Genomic DNA, 24,437 nt, shown 5'->3' on the forward strand with positions numbered 1-24,437 from the left:
GGAAATTCTGAGTTCATGCCTTGCCTATGATGTTTCCTAGGTTAAGTCACCTCCCCTCTCTGTAGCTGTTTCTTCATCTGTAAAATGGCTCTAATAATACCTATTATATCTACCTCAAAGGATTATCTTATGACTCAAATGAGATAGTATACACAAAGTACTTTACAAATCTTAATGTACTCTATAAATGCTAGATATTACTATTAGTTATCATATCATCTTTCTCATTTTTTGATGATGTGCAGATAGAAACAGTCCTGTGATAAGTTGCTATCCTATTATTATGATTTCTTCAAATTCAGTGTTCTATGGATAATTGGCTACTTGGGTACTGCTTAATATAGTTGAAAAAAATATCAGCATGAAAATGTGATTTTGAACTCCTCAGTCATGTCTCTATCACTTGAAAGGTGTTTGTCCATGGAGCATGGAGATTATGAGTATTTGGAATAACATCACAATTAAAACTGTTTTTAAGTTTTGATGAATTAATATTTCTCTACCTGTTTGCCCCTTTCTGATTTTCCTTTTGCTCTCTGTATATCTTTTTAAATGTTTCAATGATGCTCTTTATTAAAAACACATCATTACTTCCTAATTTCCCCCTAGAACTCACCATCCTCCAAATAAATGCATTGTGAATATAGTCCAGTAACAAAATTTATATTCAGATTGATCTGTTTTACACACACACACACACACACACACACACACACACACAAGTTTATGTCTCTCAGTTTGATACCTTTCTCCCAAGGATAGGAAACATGCTTCATCATTAGTTTTCTGGAGCTGGGATTCATCATTACATTAAAGAAAATTTTTAAGTGTTTCAGTTATTTTATTTCAGAATGTTATTGTGAATGCATTAATTTTTTTCTTGATTCTCTTCACTTCACTCTCCAATAGTTCATATACAGTTCTCTAAATCCAGTGCCTTTGTCATGGCTACTGGTCCAATAATATCCCATTAAATTCATGTTCCATAATTTGTTCAATTGTTCCCTAATGGATAGGCCTCCATTTTTAAAGTCCTTTGCTACAAAAATTTTTGCTACTATTTTGGGATTATATGATTAAAAGTAGTAATGCATGGGACAGCTAGATAGTGCAGTGGATAGAGCACCAGCCAGGACGGCCTGAGTTCAAATCTGATCTCAGATACTTAACATTCCTAGCTGTGTGACCTTGGGCAAGTCACTTAACCCTAACTGCCTCAGGGAAAAAAGAAAAGCAGTAATGCAGGGTTAAACTTTTTCTACATTTTAATAATGACTTCTGGGGAAGAGATGCAAATTGTTTTTCAGAATGTCTGGGCCAATTTGCAGGTCTATCAGCAGTGGAACAGTGTGCCTGTCATTTCACAGTCCCACTAATAATTGTCATTTTACTTTTCTGTGTTATATTTGTAACTCAGATATGGAACACTTCCCCACCTCCTAGATAATAAGAATAAAAAAATCTAATGTTTGCATAGAGAAGCAAATGATAAGGAAGTTCACTTAATGCTAAATGCTCATGGAAGAAGTCCTATAAGCATGTTAATAAGGTTCCCTATAGAAAAGTTATTCTCCAGCTCTTCTTTTCCTCAAAATCCTAACAGGACCTCCCATTTTTTATCTGGTGGCCATTCAGCAGCCTCATCACATCTATTAGGCGCTCTTTCCTCTTTACTATCCTTTAAACACTTCCCCTCTTTTGTCTCCAAAAATAAAGTAGCCATTCCCATCTCCCCCATTCCACTTATGCTAAATCCATCACCACCAATCATCTCAAGAAACACTGCCTTCTTAACTATTCCCTTTCTTTCTCTCATCTTCAATAAATGATCAATCAATCAATAATTTAAGTGACTTCTAGAAGAGATAAGCACTAGGAATATGAAGACAAAAAAAAATAAGTCCTTGCCCTCAATTTGCTTATAATCCACTAGAAAACGAGTTCCTACTGGATTGCTTTTGTTTTTGTTTTTGTTTTTTTTTGTCACAGATCCCTCTGGAAGTCTGGTGAAATCTATGCATCTTTACTCAGAATGTATTAAATACATACAATAAAATATGTAGTACAGCATATATATTTGTATGTATGTGTGTGTTGCCCATGGAGGTCATATTATGTCCATAGTGGTTTTGTCTAAATATGGTTTGAGGTGATTTATATTGCTAGAATTGCACCCAACTTTCTCCAAGAGAGATTTCAGTTCCTATCAAGATGGGAATAAGAGATTGGAGCCTCAAAGCTGGCTCACTTTGCTGTCTTCAGAAAGGAATGTCTGAATAAAAAAATCTATCAATCTTCCCTCCTAGGTATTGATGGTCTAGGGGAAATGACAAATGTTCTAAGCTATAGCCAAAGGCTTGGTTCCCTTCCCATCAAATGCTACTCAAAGACCATCACTAATATTGAAAAATAAATAACCATGTATCTTAGTTATAAGCATTAGAGAAATTATCTACAGTAGAATATTATATATACATATATGTGTGTATATGTATACATACATACAAACATACATATATATGTGTGTGTGTATATATATGTGTGTGTGTGTGTGTGTGTGTGTGTAATGCATAGTGTGAATGAACTCTCCCATTGGGAATGAAGCAGATATTTCAAAAAAAGAGTCCCCAATCTCACCCAAGCTGTGTTTTCTGCAAAAGCTTGAAACCAAACGAACTCTCTTCTCCCAAACTCTTGCCAGTTCTACACCACATACAGAGAGACCTGAAACCTTGAGTAATCATTCTTTGTCACCAATGAGGAGAGTCTTATGCAAAATACTCATGACCCCAATATTACAAGGATTACAAAAGAAACCAATTATATTCAAATGCAGTTACCAAAATATTTTTTAAGTTCATGGGTAGTGGTTAAGAACCTCTGTTCATGGTTGGGATACACAGATTCACAGATAAGTATATACAGCATATAAAATACTCTGGGTACTAACAACTGAGGCATCAGAAAAGTTATCTTGAAGTGGGGGGACATTTAATCTAAAACTTGAAGGGAACTACTCTTCTAAGAAACAGAAGTGAGGAGGGAGAACATTCTTTGTATGAGGTACAGTCCCTGAAAACACATGCAAGCAGAAGTTAGAATAGCATATATGAGGAATAGTAGGGCATGTTTGAGGAGTATAGAATGTATGAGCATAAACAATGTTTAATCAGACTGGAAAGATTCAATTAATGTCTTGGCTGATTTTGCTGAACTTTGCTTTGTTTTTTGTTCTTTGTTACAAGATATTAACTCATTGGTATGGGAGGAGTAATATATTCAGAAAATAAGGGGATATAAAAGATTAATTAATATTTCTGAATCCTGGAACAATATTGAGAAGAATGTTAAATAGTAAACAGATATGGGAGTACAGCTCTGAAAAGTGATGAAAATTAGATATTTGGCATTATCTGCAGAAGGAGTATTGTTCTATACATGAGAACTAATTAAGTCAGCTGAGAAAGTAGGAAAAAAGTAGAAAGAAGGTCAAGGACAAAACCCTGGGAAACTCCAAGTGGCCAAAACCTGGATACTAAATTTATTAATTCTTTGATAAGTACATAAATAATTCTTGTCTTCTACATTCTACCTTAACCACTGCCTCCTAAAAACATGCCTAGATCTCCTCCATTGTAAAACAAACAAATGAAATACTCATTTGCCCGTATCTTTTACTCAATTCATCACATATCTCTTCTCCTTCTAACAATCAAAACCCTTATTTGAAGGGCCATAGATCTATACTCATTACTTCTGTTTCCCACTCATGTCTTCTGAATACCCTCATTTCTTTCCAGAACTCCATTATTACTACAGTCACACCTGCTCACAAGTTCTAAGTGTTATCCTTGACCCCTTCATCTCTCTTACTCCATATATCCTAATACTTGTCACATCTCATAAATCCCCCCTTCAGAATATCTCTCAAATCTATTCCATTCTGTTCCTTCACATAAGCACAACTTCCACAGATTATTCCAAAAGCCTCCTAATTTGTCTTCCAGCTTCAAGTCTGTGCCTTTTCCCATCTATTCTTTATCTAGCTGCAAAATTGATTTTTCCTAAAGCATATCTCTCATTGTGTCACTTTCTTGCTTAATAAATTCTAGTGGCTCTCTATTACCTCAAGCATCATATATAAACTCCTTCATTTGTCATTTTAAATTATTATTTTTTCTATTTTTTACATTATACACGTACATTCTTTTTTGCGTTTTTCCATATGTTATATGGAGAGAGAAAAATCAGAACAAAGGGGAAGAACCATGAGAGAAAAAAAAGCAGAAAAGGAAAAAAAAAACAGATGAAAATAGTATGTGTTGATCTACGCTGAGTCTCCATAGTTCTCTCGCTGGATATGGACAGTTTCTATCCAAAGTTTACTGGAATTTCCTGGGATCACTAAATTACTGAGAAGAACCAAGTCTATCACAGCTGATTTTCACACAATCCAGTTGTTGCTGTGTACAATATTTTCTTGATTTGTTTGCTTCACTCAGCATAAATTTATGTAAATCTTTCTAGCCCATTCATCATTTTTATAGAATACTTCGTCATTTCAGTCTTGTCACAATTCCAACCTACCTTTCTGGACTTACTATACATTACTCCCCTTCACACACTTCAGTTTAGTCAAATTGGCCTATTTGCTGTTTCCCTCACATGCCATTCTATCCCATCTCTCACATTAGCTGTACAATCTGCCTAGAATACACTCTCTCCTCACCTCCACCTCTTAAAATCCCTAGCTTTCTCCAAAGTTTATCAGGGTTCACTATAATAAGTGTGCTGGCATCCCCATTTGGGTATCCCATCAGCATCTCAAACTCAACGTGTAATAAAGCAGGACTACTCTTTACCCCTAAATTCATCCCCTTTTCATACTTCTCTATTTCTTTTGAGGGTAACACCATCTTTCTAGTTAATGGATTCATTCTTTTTTTTTTTAATAACTTTTTATTGACAGAACTCATGCCAGGGTAGTTTTTTACAACATTATCCCTTGCACTCACTTCTGTTCTGATTTTTCCCCTCCCTCCCTTCACCCCCTCCCCGAGATGGCAAGCAGTCCTATACATGTTAAATAGGTTGCAGTATATCCTAGATACAATATATGTGTGCAGAACCGAACAGTTCTCTTGTTGCACAGGGAGAATTAGATTCAGAAGGTATAAGTAACCCGGGAAGAAAAACAAAAATGCAAGCAGTTTACATTCATTTCCCAGTGTTCTTTCTTTGGGTGTAGCTGCTTCTATCCATCATTGATCAATTGAAACTAAATTAGCTCTCTTTATCGAAGAGATCCACTTCCATCAGAATACATCCTCAAACAGTATCGTTGTTGAGGTACATAATGATCTCCTGGTTCTGCTCATTTCACTTAGCATCAGTTCATGTAAGTCTAATGTATTCATTCTTAACAGTTCTCACCCCCTATACCTAATCAGTTGTCAAATATTATTCTTTCATAATATTCATTCTTAACAGTTCTCACCCCCTATACCTAATCAGTTGTCAAATATTATTCTTTCATAATTCTACCTCCTTAATATTCACCACATGTATGTATCCCCTTCTCTTCATTCACATAGCTTCTGTCTCAGTCCAGGCCTTTATTACTTTGGAATCAGCCACTTCAACAGTTTTCTGATTGATTAGTGACCCTACTTCTAGTCCCTGTTTCTTTAATTCCTAGGTCCTCCCAACTCTAATATTTGATGTAGCTGCCAAGTTGATATTGTAAAACCATGCTACTCCTTTGCTAAAAACAAAACAAAACAAAACAAAAAAACCCTTCAGTGTCACCATTTTATTACTATACTACCACTACTACTACTACCAATGATGGTAGTTTATTTAATTTTTGTCATTTAATTTTTGTCTGCTTCAACATCCTCAACTGTGAACTTCACAGGGTTGTTGAAAAGATCCCATGAGACAATATTTGTAAAGTAAAAGCAGAACAAAGTGCTTGGAACATTAATAAATGCTTATTTGCTTTCCCCTTCTCTCTCCTTTCCCATATATTTGTTACCAGCATTGAAAAGTCTTTTATGAATGTAGATATGTTAGTTATTTTTCTTGAGCAATTCATATATTGTTATTCTGTAAAAGTGCTATAGCAGAATTCTGCTCTAGAAAAGGGTCCTTAACATTTTTTGATATAATAGACCTCCTTGACAATATGGCAGTCTATGGACTCCTTAAAATAATATTTTAAAATAATTTAAAGAAATGTTAAATTTTCATGTATAAGACTGCTTGCCATCTAGAGGAGGCGGTGGAGGGAGGGAAGGGAAAAGTTAGAACAGAAGTGAGTGCAAGGGATAATGCTGTAAAAAAATACCCAAGCATATGTTCTGTCAATAAAAAGTTATTAAAAAAAAAGAAATGTTAAATTTTAGTTAGAGGTCAGTGAAGATAAAGATGTGATTTTTTTTCTCCATTCAGTTTCACAGACCCCTTGAAATCTATCCAGAAACCCCATTTTAAGAATTCTTATTCTACTATGCCCAAGGGCTATAAAATTATGCACATCCTTTTACCTAGCAATATTACTAATAGGCATGAATCCCAAAAAAACATTTTAAAAAAAGGAAGAGTAATTGTACAAAATTATTTATAATAGTTCTTTTCTCAATGCAAAGAATTGGAAACTACATCAATTGGGAAATGGCTGAATAAATTGTGACAAATTATGATGGAATAGAATGAGGAACAGGATGCTCTCAGAAAAACCTGGAGAGTCCTCCATGCACTCAAGCAAAGTGAAATGTATTGTACACAAAGTAACAATGTTGGGAGATGATCATTTGTAAATGACTTTGCTATTCTCAGCAATACAATAATCCAACATTACTCTGAAGTAATACTACTTACGATGAAAAAATGCTATCTGTACCTTAAGAAAGAACTGACTGTGTCTGATACAGATTGAAGTATACTTTTTTTTTATTTTTGGGGGGTGAGGTGGGAGGGAAGGGAGAAAATATGGAACTCAAAGTTTTCCATGTATCTAGGGGAAATAAAAACAAAAATAAATAATTAAAAAAAAAAACTTCTCTAAGGACTTGATATGATGGAGGAAAACTGAACTGAAATGTATTATCCAATAGTGTTACATTAACATGATATTATCAGAACCTGGTTGCTTCCTGAGATACAAAGAGTGAGTAGACTCTCACGGTAGAAAGCTAAAACACATGACCGGAGTTCTTCTTCATGTAGTACCATAAAGTGAAAACTGAATTCCTGGTAAATCTTGTATTTATTTTGGATGAGCCAGGCATCCTTGCATACTCCTGAAAAGCAAAGGATGGCTGCCAAGGACTTTCCTAACCTTCTCTGTGTGTGTTTCAGGCCCTCAGGCTGACCATTTGTTGAGCCAGACCCTAAAGTGAAAGGGAAGGGCCTTTGGCACTATGGGGCAAAGCTTGGCGGCAACTAGTCCTATGGCACATGATATGTTAATTTCCCAATGGAGAAACTGGACTCTTGGGTTAAATATAAACTGTACTTTTTCCTAAAATGTGACTTAATTCCTAAACACAGTTATAATTAGTATCCCCCGTATATTCTTCCTTTCAAAGAGATTTCATTCCAGCCCATATGCTAGTATATTGAGACCAAGATGGTCTAATCTTTATTGGCAATGAAACATTTGACACTCTGCTAATCCATGAATTCCAATTCAAGAAATGTGTGAGCTGCTGTCTTTGCTCCAATATTGTGTATGTATGCCTTCATATAAAACTTCTGTGTGTCTCAAGTTTTAAAGCTAAGAGAAATAGGTATAGAGTACACCACAGGACTCTGAATCACATTTCCTTTTTTTTTTTTTTTTTTTTGTTTCAGAAAATATCAATTTTATGATCAACATCACATATGACTGACAAATAAACCGAGGCCCAATTCTAATTAAATGCTGGGATGAAACGAGACACTCACAAATCATTGAAAATTTTAGAAAGGGAAATGTATTTTACCCTAAAATAGCAAAGATATGAAATAAAAATATGGCGATACATTTTTTCTACCCTGTGGCCCCCTTTATCTCCATATGGAAATGAGTGTGGTTCCACTCCACTCCAGGCAGGGTAAAGTTGCTCTCACTTGTTTCAGAAATCCCCCAAGTTTTCATATTATAAATGAGGAAACTGAGTTTCAGGAGGAAGTTATTCTCATATATTTTAGAAGAGGAAACCAATGGCTAAGAAGGAAACAATGACTTTTTTAAGGTCAGAGATGGGATTTGATCCTTCATGTTCTCATTTCAGAATTAGTATTCTTTCCCTTATAGAATAATGTCTCCATCATTAACTTTTCCCCACAAATATATACTTTCTAACTTTATGGTTTGCCTCTATCATCTCCATGGTAGATCATTTGAAAGGGAATTCTTTGTACTTTTCTTGACTGCTTCATCTGGATATTGTTATTGGAAAGCACTGTGGGAAGTGACATTTCAGTGCCTAGGCAATAATTTTGTGCCTATTCACTCATCTCTCCTCATATGACCTCTGAGGAATCATTTGATTATATATAATAATTGAAAATAAAGGCATGATGAGAGTACAGAGAGAGAAGATGGCTCATATTCCTACTCACTGCCTCCACCCCCACAACATTGTATGCTTGCTTTCTGTATACGAATTGAAAAATTAAGTCAGGCTTAAAGCATTTATTAATTACTAACTCCTCCCTTCCATGTTGGTAGATACTTCCTATCTATGAAGTAATTTATTGACTCAGACTTTGGTTTATAGGCTAACCTTGAATTCTTTTTTCTCTCGATTCCCTCCTTCCACTTCCTCCAGTTAAAGATCTGAGAGCTTATGGAAGTTTCCTTGATTATAGTGAACCTTCATGGAAATTTCTCCATTTGCAAATTCAGTTCTGGTAGCATGCCTACTTATTAGAAATGAGAACATCTATTTATTACCATGATCGACTTTATATACTTGAAATTTTTATTATTTTCCATATGAAATCACGTTAATTTTTTTTATTTTCTTCACTGATTTTTAAAACTTTTAATAAATTAGCTCTGTAATTTTGGTCCAATCACTTTACCCTTCACACCTCTGATTTTGTGTTTTTCATTTATAAAATATAGAGAAGATGTTCTCTATAGAAGGAGATGAATAGAAGTGATTAACAGTTCCCAACATTTTTGTTCTATGAATCCCCTTCAATTAAAAATATCATTTAGTATATTCTTTGATATTATTTAGTCAAGATATTCTTTACAATTAATTACTGCTTAATATACCAATAAAGAATTTTTAGTGCCATCCTCTTAGATTATTACTATGAAACTTCAAGAAGTTTATCAGCCCCTAAATCGAAATCAACAGTTTCAGTGGTCTTCTGATGTTTCTTCTAGATATAATTAGCCCCTTCAAATTTATCTGTATTTGTCATACATTCTAGATCCTTGTTCTAAATTCTGAGAGTCCTAATTACTGATTAGACTTCTGACTAGCTCTAAGGAATAAAATTAGGAGCTATGGGCAAAAATACTGCCTCACAATTAGAGTAATATGTAAAGCAGAATGAATGAGTTCAGAAGATATTTGGCTTCTTGGCACTGAAAGTCAACCAATTAATCAACAAACATTTATTAAGCACCCATTAATGTCAGGAACTGATCTAAGAGAACCAGGGTACAAGACAGAAAAAAATTAAACAATTCCTGTTTTCAAGGGGCTTTTGGGGAAGATAACATATCTATGTAGATATAGATATCTATCCACCTATATGTCTATATATGAAAAATATATGTGATAAATTCAAGGTAATTAGAGGAAAAAGGTACTAACCACTGGCATGGATCAAGAAAGGCTTCATATGGAAGGTGAAGTCAAGTCAAATCAATAAGCACATATAAAACATTTACTCTATATCAACCACTGGTTGGTTATTGATCTGAGTTCTGAAAGAAACAAAACCTTAAAAAAGGATGGATCACTCCTCATTTGTGTTCTTGAGTATATTCTTGAGCCCCAAGTGTGCCTTGGGTTACAAGTGTAATGAGGTCCCTTCCAACTTTCAAATGTGATCCTTTTATTGACTAATTGACTGATGAACCTAAGAATTCCCTTATTCCACATTCCTATTTATATATAGTTACATTTTCTTTTATAAAAGCACTACTAAGTTATTTCTGGTGGTTGTTCTTATATTGTTTCAGTCATGTCTGACTCTGACCCCAATTGGGGTTTTATTGGCAAAGATACTGGAGTGGTTTGCCATTTCCTTCCCCAGATAATTTTATAAATGAGTAAACTGAGGCAAACAGGGTCAAATGACTTGCCTAGTAGGTGTCTGGGGCCAGATTTGAACTCAGGAAGATTAGTCTTTTTGACTCCAGGCATGGCATTACAACAACTATGTTATCTAGTTGTTCCTATTCAATTATTTACTTATATTTAACTCAGTTCAAACATTATATTTTACATCAGCAGTGTTAAATATACATCCCTCTGGCTATTTTTAAAGATCTAATTTGGAAATGTTTAATGAAGTAAATAAAAATATAGAACATAGATAATATTACATTGTGATTTTCGAAGTCAATATACAGTCCACAGAAACCTTTATAGATGGCTTAATGGGCCCCATTTCTATTTGAAATTGATCCCACTGTTCTCCATGAAGCCTTTTTTCATTTCCTCAACTGGTAATATCCTTCCTAATTACTTCATTTTTTGGGCATATACTTCTATACATGCAAATTTTGGTTCACCTAGTTGAATATTGTCCTTGTAAGAAGAGATTGATTCATTTTTTATTTTTGTATATCCAGTGTCTAGCAATCAGTTAATAAACTTATATTAAGTGCCTACTGTGTGACCACAGGCTAAACTCTGTAGATAAAAAAAAAAAAAAAACAAGACAAGCTCTGTTCTCAAGGAATTCACAGCTTAAGAAATGCTTGTTGCAACAATACTATATGATCATCAATTTTGATGGACCTGGCCATCTTCAGCAAAGAGATGAACCAAATCAGTTCCAATGGAGCAGGAATGAACTGAACCAGCTACACCCAGCGAAAGAACTCTGGGAGATGACTAAGAACCATTACATAGAATTCCCAATCCCTATATTTTTGCCTGCTTGCATTTTTTATTTCCTTCACAGGCTAGTTGTACAATATTTCAGAGTCCGATTCTTTTTGTACAGCAAAATAATGGTTTGGACATGTAAACTTATTTTGTATTTAATTTATACTTTAATATATTTAACATGTATTGGTCATCCTGCTATCTAGGGGAGGGGGTGGGGGGAAAGAGGGGAAAAATTGGAACAAAAGATTTGGCAATTTTGTCAAACTATGCATGCATATAGCTTGTAAATAAAAAGCTGTAATAAAAAAAAAAGAAAGAAATGCTTGTTGCTTACTTGAATTAATGGATGGATGAATAGTTGGTTTATTCATCCAACTTAGTCTATTATCTCTTCATTTTTTCCCTGATATCTTAGCCAGGCCTTACTCACTATTTCCTTATCAAATTAGATTTCTTTTCTAATAAAGTGAACTAACTGGCCTCTTTTAAACAGTTCTCTTTGTTTCTTCTTATTTTTCAACTTGTCAAGACCTTTTTGAATTACAATCCCAGGTTTGCAAAATCTTGTTAATTAGTTGGCTCAATAATAAAAGAATATTAGTTGATCAGTATCTCATATTATCCTGAAACTTTATGGACATATATAGAAAAAGACTTTTTATAGAAATTACATAAAATTCAATGGAGACAACAAACGCAGAGGGGGTGATCATAAAATAATTATTCAAAGAAGGAGGGATGCAAGAACCAATGATTATGGTCTGAGTTAGATGAAAGGAGGACAAAGGAGTAAAAGAAAAAGATCAAATAATTTCAATTACAGTGCATCTGAATTGATCACATTATTTCTCTTTCATTCTTTTTCCCTTTGTAAAATGGTAGGGGAAAAAAACATATGAGAGGATGTGGAGGAAAGGATAGAATTAACAATCATAGACTTTTATGTAAAAGAGATTAATTTACCCATAAAATAGAAAAGGATAGAATAATGGATTAGATATATCAATGAACTAGTATTTACATAGACCCTATTATATTCCAGGAGAACTAGTTGAGATAGTAGATACACTGCCAGGTCTAGAGTCAGGAAGACAAATTTGATTAATTTGGGACAAAACATTCTAGAAAATATACCTTCAAATGTATCAGTATGATTAAATGCAGCCAAAAAGAATTCTGCTTTTGAGAGCTCTGTTTTTAACTAGCAGGACTTGTGTCTCTGCTGAGGCCTGGTTTCTCATGGTATCAGAGAAGGCATACATCAGTAGGATTTTCATAGTGTCCCCAAATCCATCTGTGTCCAGCTTCTTCAAGATAATCTCAGACATAAGAGAAGTTTTACCATTAACAAGATGTGCTTGAAATTCTCTGCCATTCATCTAAGAGGAGTTGCTAGCTTACAATTTTGGAAGTCTGTTTTGTCCATTACTCCTTCTTATACCGAAGTGTTCTTCAACTCTTACCTTGGTAAAATGAGTGAATATCTTTGAAAGTGAAATTAGCTGAACTAAAGAGTAATTTCATACAAAATCAAAGATTTAGAACTAGAAAGGAACTTGCATGTTATCTAGTCAAAAACTCTTATTTAACAGATAAATAAAGATTGATCATATACATAGAGTAATTTTTCCCAGGTCATACAGATGGCAGAATCCTGATCTAAACCCAAGACTTTTGTCTCCAAATCTAGTATTCCTTCCCTTATACTACACTGCCTTTATACATTCTGTTTTCTTTCTCTCCTAGTCTTCTCATTTCATTAGCTCAACATTCCCCCCCCCCCATTATCATCAGTGTGCCTCTGACTTGCTATGGGCACAGACTAGGAAGCCTTCATCTTTTAATGATGATTTTCATGGGTTACTGTGGCTAAAACAGTCCATTACTTGAAGGACAATTTTTAGTGTCAATTTTGCTGAATCACTCCTTAAAAGATAGTTCATCTAGGGCTATACCTTAAGGATTTTTAGCTTAAATCATCCCCAAATAAATGTATTGTCTTTATTTCTAAATCTATTCCTTCTTCTGACTTTACTATTTCTGTTTATAGTACCACCATGTTATAGTTGGACTCCTATATTAATAACCTTGACTTTATCTCTCTCCTCTTCTCTCCTCTCCTTTTCTCTTCCTCCTCCTCCTTATTTCTTTTCCTCTTCTCCCTCTTTCTTCTCCTACCCCTTCCCATCTAGTTACTAAATCCTAGCTATGACACATTCTGAATATTTTTGCATCTCTTCCCTCCTTTCTATTTTCATTACCACCATCCTAGCATATACCTTCATTATCATCTCTCTGATTGTAACAATCCAAGCCTAATAATCTGATGTTGTTAAATGCTAGATAGTCTCATTTTATTTAAATTGAATCTAAACCACCAGATGATTCTCAGTCAGGCCTGGGACTGAAATACATCAGGGAAACTGAAGTTAAGATGCTTTCACTAAAGTCATATGGTTAGTAAATGTCAATGTTGAGACTCAAGTCTAGATCTCTCAGTTCCAGAGTTGGTGATATTTACATTTAACTACATATTTTTATTTCTTTTTTTACATTTTTTTGAAACACAATTGGGTTTAAGTGACTTGCCCAGCGTCACACAGCTGGTAGTAAATATTAAGTGTCTGAGACCAGATTTGGTCACATCCTCCTGATTTTAGAGCTGATGCTCTATTCACTGTGCCATCTAGATGCCCCTGTTTTTTTATTTCTTTTAAGGAAAAATAGAATGATATATATCCTCATTCCACCACCTTATTAGAATTGTGTTAACTAGGTAATCATATTTGCCTTAGTAATTAATATACCATATTAACTTTAAAATCATTTAAAAGTATTTCTATATAGTGTTTTCCTTCTTCAATCAGAGAACCATTTTAGACTGGCATTTTCATTAAATAAAGCTGTACTTAAATTGATTATCAAATAGTACAAAGCAAAACATTTACTATTATGCAATAGAGATTTATTCTGCTTATTACCTTCGAAGTCCACATCACCTACTAATTTTGTCCTTCCTGTTATAGGGTCACGGATATGGTTGATACCTACATCAATTACAGCAGCACCTTCTTTTACCATATCTGAGGTAATCATCTTTGGAATGCCTGAAACAAAAAATACACAATTGCAAAAATAAAGTTAATTTAGGCTTTGTTTTCAATTAAAATAGCAGTGCTTCTAATGAATTTTTAAAAAATTCATAAGTAATGATACTTTAAGTATTTCAAAAAAGAAGATTTAACATATAGGTTACTTTTCATGGTAGGAAATTGAACTGGAGGAATAAATTTTAATGGTAAAACCTTAATAATACCCAAGGTAGCAGCATAATATTCTAAAGAATAAACAAAAATTTTAATTTATGGCATAGAAATGAGGATGTTTATAATGTAGTCTTTGTATAGAAGTATGTCCTATTTGTAGAATTGGGACATTCCTGAAAAACTAACTACAAAGAAAACTACATTCTCACTAATTTCTATCAAAATTCTGTCCCTGAAAGCATGGGCTATAAAACAATACAATTTCCCATATATTTTTTAATTATGAGGAATATTAGTAGCATTCTACATATTTTTCCTACTCTCACTAGGAAGAATGCATAAACCATTGCTTTCCCCAGTGACTTGGCAGACAAATTGGGATGAGAAGGTGTTAGGTATGGTTGTTGCTGTGATTGAGGTTCTGAAGAGACATAGTTGCACCACTGTAAAAGTCCTTATCCACCCTAAGCCTCCTCAACAATTACCAAAGTTAACACCTTTCTCTACTTGCCACATGAAGGCATGGGAAATAGATTTACAATGGGATTAAGTTGGGTACATTCAGGAAATGAGTCAAAGCCTTTCAGATGGATAATTCAGGTGCATATCTCAACATAACTCAAGGTTTTTCAAAAGCATCTTCTAAGCCATTTGGCTTTTTTCCTTAGTTTATTCTATTTCTTATCACTTTACTTGTATATGACTCTAAACTAATAAATGATCATTTTTCTACATCCTAAAAAGGCCATTATTTACTAAAAATCACCCCAAATATAAAACACCAGCATTTTCCAGTTAATGGAGCAGAATTAATTATAGAGTCAACTTCACTTATATTATCCCACTTTGAATGCCAAGTAAACCTTCCAGTGAAAACGAATAGAATATAGTAAAATGGAAAGGAAGGAAGGAAGGAAGGAAGGAAGGAAGGAAGGAAGGAAGGAAGGAAGGAAGGAAGGAAGGAAGGAAGGAAAAAGAAAGAAAGAAAGAAAGAAAGAAAGAAAGAAAGAAAGAAAGAAAGAAAGAAAGAAAGAAAGAAAGAAAGAAAGAAAGAAAGAAAGAAAGAAAGAAAGAAAAGAAGAAAAGGAGGAAGGAAGGAAGGAGGAAGGGAAGGGAAGGAAGGAAGGAAGAACAAAAAAAGAAAGAATGATGGATGGCATCTTATTTTCCTCATTGTCCAATGAGAAGATGAAATAACTTTTTCTATCTCAAAACTGCACAAAATATCAACTAGAGACCCTATCAGCAAAGCCAGCACCAGTACAAGGTAGCTTGATACATAGAGATGATCAGGGATGTCTCTGACAGGATTCTGTATCTGGAGGCAGGAAGAGTAAAGAAAATCCCAGATTGAGGACCTTAGAAGTACCAGTCAATGGCAGTAACTAGTAAATACTCCACATAGTGCCAGCTAGCACGGTGCTGGTGCCATAACATTGAAACCATGTCGATCAAGCCTCGAAAATCATTATAGAATCCTCTTTGTCTTTTAAACTGTGGTCCTTCCTACCTTTCCAGTCTTCTTGTACCTTAGTCTCCTCTGTTGATCCTGGGATCCAATGACACTGGCTTCCTTGCTGTTCCTTAAACAAGACATCTCCTGACTCCAGGTATTTTTACTGGCTGCCTCCCCATGCCTGAAATGCTCTTCCTCCTCAACCCCACCTCTCAGCTTCCCTGGCTTCCTTTACATCTCAGCTATAGTTCCACCTTCTGCAAATAAGCCTTTCTCAATCCTCTTTAATTTTAGTGCCTTCCTTGTGAGATCATCTCCAATTTATTTGAATGTATTCAGCTCATTCTTCTATAGGCTGCACTCCAGGCTTTCTCTACCATGGCCCTGTATTCTTTGTGCTGTCTTACCTTATTAGAATGTAAGTTTCTTGAAGGTAGAGATTTTATTTCTTTGGTATTTATATTCCTAATGCTTAGCACAGAGCCAGTACATGGGAAGAACTTAATACTTGCTTGTTGGCTGACTGGCTACAGTTAGGTCAAGATTAAAATTGAGTTTAAACAATACAAAATTTGATTTAATGGAAATTATTAAAGAATACCAGGATTCATTGAATGCGAGCCAAAATCCAATTGTTGTGATACATGTGAACTAACTGCATATTTCTGTTATTACATGTGTATATGATATGCTCCTAATACAATCATAAAAGAGCTCTTAGAAAATAGAAAAAAAACTAAGAATACTTCATATAGAAGTATTACTAGCTCAAAAAAGAAGAGGCTGGTTATTAAATTAGTAGAAAGATTATCCTGTAATTGAACAGCATTAATGGGAGCATAGTGACTCTAAGTTAGGATGAGCTATCAGAAAACCTGGGTCCATTACATAGAACATTATAAAATAAGGAGATGAAATACAAAGCTGTAAAACAAAAATGAAATTAAAAAAATATTCCTTTTAGCAGAATAGCCATTGAGACCAAATCTTCAAATTTATTTAAAATACTGCAAGAGATGCTTGCTTGGATAACTTTAAAAAATGAATTTAATTGCATAACATTAAAAATTTTCATAAAGGCAGACAAATAATCAAATGCTTGGAAAAGAAATAATAAAAAATGAGTACACTGATCAACAGATTTTAATGAAGATGAAACAGGTTTATTTTGAGAAAGAAAGCCTTCCAAAATTTATATTTCTAAGAAAAAACTCAATTTGGATTTAAGGATCTTCTACTACTTTTATTGGGATTGCTAAAGGAGATTTTACTAAAAATCGGTGCTCATTTATCAGTCGTGAAATCATTATGCTCTAAGAAGCTATAACAATTACTCCCAGTTCTATGGTAGTCAAATTAGAATGCATGGATGACTAAAGCTGTTTTCAAAGACTGCTTTTCAAGCTATTTTAGCTCAGTTACTGAAAATATTGCAAAGTCCAATTTAAATGATTTCTGATTGTAGATAATTCTCTAGGTTATCTAACTATACTTGGTTCATTATGTGAGGATACATATTTACCATATTAGATATAGTATCCCATAGACATATGAAGATTTAAAGAGAGACAGTTTGGTATATGCTATTAAAATATTTTAAACTATAACAGCATTTTCATCATATCATCAGTGTGATATTTTACCTTTATGTGTGTATATATGATAAATTATCTTTATTGCAATATTCAGTCATTTTATAATTTTATTTTCTATAACTATTCTATTACTTTGCAAGAAACTTGAATCAGTAATATATTTTGTTATAGTTTGTTGTTATATTACATGTAAAAAGAGATATAAACTTAAAAATTGTTGTCATTCTATATTCCATTGGGCTGGCACTAATGACTATTATATATATGTATATGTGTGTATATATATATATATATATATATATATATATATATATAGCTATAACTTCAAATAAGGTAGTTTGCAATAATGTGAACAATTTCACAGCATTCATTCATTCATACTCAATGGGACCTGGCTGTATGCCATTCTTAAATCTAGGTCTCCCTCTTATATCTCATTCTTCACTTTCTCTGTCCCTACCTGTTTCTCTTGTTCTAAATCAAAGAGTGTGTGTGTGTGTGTGTGTGTGTGTGTGGTGTGTGTGTGTAATTCAACCTTCTTTTATATGATTCAGATAAAAGTGAAATTGTGAAAGGCTGCTTCCTTTACCCCCTCTTCCGTGTTGGTATATTCTTTTTCCTCTGCATCCCATTCTTGTGAATCATCAAATTACTCATGTCTTCCTCCTTTTGTCCCTCTGTCCTGCTTTATATTTCTCTTCCCTTATATTCAAAAACAGAATAAAACTACATACAAGGGCTCTGTTTCTCTTATTCAACAAATTCTGAAATACTTGAAGACATTAGTATTCTTAAAGGACGCTTTTCTTCTTTTTACCCCCATGCCATTACAACATAAGCAGTATATTACTGTTTATTCATTCCCTTAACAATTGCTCAAACTTACTCTTTCTAAGTATTCCTTCTGATTATTTTATATGCATTTCAAGTTTTCTATTGAATTTTGATCTTTTCATCAGGAATGCTTAACAAATCTATTTTATTAAGGATTCACATTTTATTAAACTTTACATGATAAATTTGCCTTTTGGAATATGATATATATTGTGTTCCTTTACCTCAATTTGCTCTAGATTTCCTGGTGCAACTCCTCTACCAATCTGATTGATATAATCAAGAGGTTATTCACACAAAAGTATATCACAATATAGGGAACAGGAATTCTACATAACCTTGATTTTTTTTCCTCCTCTGTATATATGTAAGCTAAGTTCTTTGGATTGTAGTTTTCATTTAGGAGACTGCCATTTTCCAAAGTTTGACAAAATTAGGACTAAAACATTCACAGACAAGAACATCTAAAGGATCTTACTTTCTCTTAGTGATCTTTCTCGCATTTGCACTACGAATTTCTCATCTTCCACGACAATAAAATCACATAAGTCTAAGATCATATATTTAGAACTGTAAGGGCTCTTAAAGGTTATTTATATAATCTCCTTATTTTACATTAAGCCTCATTTGACAATGATATTCAAAGGAAGTTATAATATCTTTCAAGTAATCTTGCATGATTCTATCACCTTGTTGAAGTTCTTAAGGTATCATTTTACTGTACTGAATTGTGTGTGTGTGTGTGTGTGTGGTGTGTGTGTGTGTGGTGTGTGTGTGTAATTCAACCTTCTTTTATATGATTCAGATAAAAGTGAAATTGTGAAAGGCTGCTTCCTTTACCCCCTCTTCCGTGTTGGTATATTCTTTTTCCTCTGCATCCCATTCTTGTGAATCATCAAATTACTCATGTCTTCCTCCTTTTGTCCCTCTGTCCTGCTTTATATTTCTCTTCCCTTATATTCAAAAACAGAATAAAACTACATACAAGGGCTCTGTTTCTCTTATTCAACAAATTCTGAAATACTTGAAGACATTAGTATTCTTAAAGGACGCTTTTCTTCTTTTTACCCCCATGCCATTACAACATAAGCAGTATATTACTGTTTATTCATTCCCTTAACAATTGCTCAAACTTACTCTTTCTAAGTATTCCTTCTGATTATTTTATATGCATTTCAAGTTTTCTATTGAATTTTGATCTTTTCATCAGGAATGCTTAACAAATCTATTTTATTAAGGATTCACATTTTATTAAACTTTACATGATAAATTTGCCTTTTGGAATATGATATATATTGTGTTCCTTTACCTCAATTTGCTCTAGATTTCCTGGTGCAACTCCTCTACCAATCTGATTGATATAATCAAGAGGTTATTCACACAAAAGTATATCACAATATAGGGAACAGGAATTCTACATAACCTTGATTTTTTTTCCTCCTCTGTATATATGTAAGCTAAGTTCTTTGGATTGTAGTTTTCATTTAGGAGACTGCCATTTTCCAAAGTTTGACAAAATTAGGACTAAAACATTCACAGACAAGAACATCTAAAGGATCTTACTTTCTCTTAGTGATCTTTCTCGCATTTGCACTACGAATTTCTCATCTTCCACGACAATAAAATCACATAATTCTAAGATCATATATTTAGAACTGTAAGGGCTCTTAAAGGTTATTTATATAATCTCCTTATTTTACATTAAGCCTCATTTGACAATGATATTCAAAGGAAGTTATAATATCTTTCAAGTAATCTTGCATGATTCTATCACCTTGTTGAAGTTCTTAAGGTATCATTTTACTGTACTGAATTGTGTGTGTGTGTGTGTGTGTGTGTGTGTGTGTGTGTGTGTGGTTTCTAACTTCAACAAAAATAAAAATCAAAGGAATGACTTTGTTTTCTAAATACTCTAGAGACAAACATGCAAGGTAATGATCTGGCATATGGGATAAAGTCAGTAACCTTTTCTGGGACTCAGTGAATCATTTTAAAAATGAAAGTGTGTTGAAAGATGTCTCCAAGTCCAAATATATGATCCTATCTGGTTTACTTGAGAGTATCATTTGCAAAAGTTTGCCTTTTCACTTTTACATTTTCAGCAAGGGTCCCCTTAATAACTCCTCTGAATATTTTGTAGAGATAGGGAAGTAGGACTGTGCATTGATAAATGTTGATTCTTTTCTCTTTAAGAAAAACTAAAAATCTGTTTTCTAATATCTTTAATATTGTATGGCTTTCAGCACAGAGCTCCTTTGTATAAACTTTATCTAGCTGAGCTACTATTTTATCTTTTTTTAAAAAAGATTCTATTTCATCAAATGGTATATGGGGAAATATAATCTTATATTTATTATATATATATTATATATTATATATAATGTATCTACTGTCATTAAGGTTTATTATAGGTATTTTTATAGATCCTTTCCATTTCTAATGTTTGTTGTTCTCCTTACAGAAGCATCCTAAAATACATTCAGGGATATCTAATCTAGTTAAGTTCCTTGCCAAGTTTCTTCCCCTCTATTGTGAGCTGCTATTTTATTAATACAATAGACTTCAACTATTCTATAACATGAGATTTCACAAGAGTTTCTATTACAAACTAATGCTGCTCTTAGAGGCCAAATATATTTGCTTTAAAAGAAAATCAGGTATTTGTTGCCTAATTTTATTTCTGGATCTTTTTGATCTCCCTTTTATGATTACTAATCTTTAATTTAAAAAATTATAAACTTTTATGGAGTGATTCAGGACAATTTCAATACACTTATGATGGAAAGAGACATCTGCATCCAGAAAGATGACTATGGGGACTGAATGTGGATCACAAAATAATATTTTCACCTTTTTGTTATTGTTTGTTTGTTTTTTCTTTCTCATTCTTTTTCATTTTTTCTTTCTTGTACAGCATGATAAATGTGGAAATATATTTATAAGAATTGCTGGAGAGCAATCTGGAACTACGCCCAAAGGACTATAAAACTGTGCATACCCTTTGACCCAGCCATGACATTATTGGGTCTATATCCCCAAGGAAATTATAAAGGAAGAAAAAGGACCCACATGTGCAAAAATGTTTGTAACCGGCTCTTTTTGTGTTAGCAAAGAATTGGAGAATGACTAGTTGCCCATCATTTGGGGAATGGCTGAATAAGTTGTGGTTTATGAAAGTAATGGAATATTATTTTTCTATAAAAACCGATGAACATGCTGATTTTAGAAAAGACTAGGAAAGATTTAATGAATTGAAGCTGAGTGAAACAAGCAGAACCAGGAATACTTTATACACAATAACAGCAAGAATATGCAATGATCAACTATGAAAGATGTGTCTTCTCAGTGGTTCAGTGATTCAAAGCAATCCCAAAAAACTTTGGACAGAAAATATTATCTGCATCCAGAAAAAGAACTAAGGAGATGAAATATAAATCAACACATACTATGTTCACTTGTTTTTTCAGTTTTTATCTCTCCCATATTTTTTCCTATTGCTCTGATTTTTCTCTCCCAACATGATTCATAAAGCAATGTGTGTTAAAATAAACAAACAAATTAATTTTAAAAAGAATAAAAAGAATTGCACATGTTTAACCAATATTGGATTATTTGCTGTCTAGAGGAGGGGTGATAATGAAGAAGGCAGGAGAAAAATTTTAAAAATAAAACAAAATATCTTCAAAAAATTGCAAAATTTCAAAATATAGCTCTTTCTTTTCTTTTACTTTGCAAGTTATCTTTTTGTAACAAAATTTTTTTAAATATTAGTGATTTGTAGTCATCAAACTTTTTAAAGAAATAGTAATTGAATGTGTCAATGTCTGTTATTTTATCCAGTTCTCATTTTTGATGACAATAGGTCAGTTTCCTTAATTGTGTACTATATCTTCTTTTATGGCTTCTTTTTTTTTTTTAATTTGAGATTCATGTTGATCTTTGATTTAACAATTCAATAGTCTGATGACATCTAGAAATATAATTCAGAAATGGTTCCATAACACTTAGTCACTTCTTGCCATTAAAATATAACCAATTCCATTTTTTTTGTATGTGTTGTTGAGTAATTTCCAACTCTTGTAATCAGGACGAATAGATTTAAAGCATCTGTGTAATTTATAAATTTTTGGCATTTGTCAGCCAATTAACACTAGCATTTATTAAGCAACTATTATATACCTCATTTCTTTCTTTAAAACCATATTTTCTAACATATTTTAAACTTTATAAATCTAACTTTGCACTAAAGTTTTTGAATATTCATATATATATATATATATATAATGATTTAATTGGGGGGAAGGGTTATTGACTGCTTCCTTTAATTTTTCTGCTTCTTTATCCTTTCTTGCTAAAGTCACTATATAAGTTGTGATTTTTTTTTATATTGCTCTTTCTATAAATGAGGATTATGAGTCCCACAATCTATGGTGACCAGCTGTCCTGAATAATAACATTTCATTTGTATTCCAATACCTCATCATGGATTAAAGGTAACCCTGACTTCTTGAAGACCACACCAACAAAGCAAAATTCCCATAAAGCACCATTATATTGGAAAGGTTTTAAGTATAGACCTAGTAATAGAGTGATTCTCTTTTCAAGAACCATTTAAAATAAACATGGAGAAGCACACCAACAAGCAACTTAGTAATGAAGTTTTTCTGGCCCTGACAACCCACAGAAAAGGAAAAAATAAGAAATGCCCTTAGCCTTGTGCTATTCTCTCTGCCTCTGTAGTAATGGCAGCAGAACATTTGGAAAAGGAGCAAAGCAGTGTTAAGAATCATAGAGTTTTTAGATCATCAGCATTTGACACTGGCACTCTAAATGTTGGATTCTTCTCCAATGACTAGAAAGTAGACATATTGTCAGAGAAGCTGAATCTTGTTATAAATAAAGAAGGAAGAAGGAAGTTAGAGATAAGTGAATGGATAACTCCTAGGTATTGCATAAAGAAGCAAAAGAAAACAATTGGAAAAGTGAATTTTATTATACACCCAGAAGGTACAAAACATATTACTTCATGAGACATTTGGTCATCATATATTACAGCAATAATGTTATATAATTACAGAAAGGCCACCATGAAAATAATTGTTCACCAACCTTAGGGGTTGGTGACTAAGCAGTAGAAAAATTTTGTGAAATACCTGATAAGACTGTCTAAATCATATCAACATCCACTCTGACACTTAGTGACTTAGATGCAAGAATGGCAAAATGTGATGATAGGGAGAAATATATAGCAAAATATGATTTATGAGAAAAAAGTAAATGGTTAGACTTGTATTTTAACCAAAATCTTGTGTTACTGAATCATGAACATTTTATTTTTAAAAATTTAGCAACAAAGAGAAAAATTGAAATCAATTACATTATAAAAGATAAGAAAATGCTTATCATAAATGCAGGTCTTACCCCATAATCTGGCATTTATGCACAATCAGATCTCTGATTCATTGAAACAAAGATCCAAATTTGTAATCATGAAGAGAAAATAGTAATGGAAAACAAATATGCTCTATAAGTGCAGACATCTAGGTGGTAGATAGTAGGGCCTGAAGTAAGAAAGACCTGAGTTCAAGCAGTTCTAGACATTTATTAGCTTTGGGATCTTGGACAAGTCACTTACTTAATCTGTACCTCAGTTCCCTCATCTGTAAAATAAGGATAATAGCACCTATATTATAATGTTTTTGAGACTATGAAATGAGACAATATTTATAAAGAAATGTTTCTTTTTCTTATTAGTTGTTATTATTAGGCTTTAGCCTTAAATATCTAAATAAACCACTGAAAATCAAAAATGAAAAATGGACAATATGAATAATATCAACACTAAGATAATTTTATCCAGAAGTTAAATGAGTGTTAGTTAATTGCTGCAACAAGGAAACCAAAAGAGTTCAAAAATTGCCTTAATCAGGAAGCATTTTATTTGATTGCCAAAAGGAGAAAGATGACTGCCAAGGGTAACATTATAGTCCCTGAGGTGCTTACAGAGGAAGTGAAAAAGGCACTAAAGAGAACAAAGGTGGGAAAAGTTATTAGATTTGATTGTTTATTTAGAGGATATCCATGTTGGGAATGATACAATAGGACATAGAGAGACTGATTTTTAGATTATTTAAAAGAAGGGAAGGTACTAGAGATATGGGAAAAAATCTTGATCATTTTTTATTTAAAAAGGAGAGCAGGAAAAAGAAAACAA

General features: G+C 33.2%; 1 protein-coding gene across 1 annotated transcript in view; it reads right to left on the reverse strand.

The window, feature by feature from the left end:
* The window catches only part of MTHFD2L (methylenetetrahydrofolate dehydrogenase (NADP+ dependent) 2 like), a 142,775-nt gene that overhangs the window by 25,895 nt on the left and 92,443 nt on the right, over positions 1-24,437 (reverse strand). The window contains exon 7 of the mRNA XM_051965541.1: positions 14,054-14,179. Within this exon, the coding sequence (XP_051821501.1) occupies positions 14,054-14,179 (126 nt within the window). The remainder of the gene's footprint in view (positions 1-14,053; positions 14,180-24,437) is intronic.

This window comes from Antechinus flavipes, chromosome 6 (assembly GCF_016432865.1).
Source record: "Antechinus flavipes isolate AdamAnt ecotype Samford, QLD, Australia chromosome 6, AdamAnt_v2, whole genome shotgun sequence".
Taxonomy (NCBI): domain Eukaryota; kingdom Metazoa; phylum Chordata; class Mammalia; order Dasyuromorphia; family Dasyuridae; genus Antechinus; species Antechinus flavipes.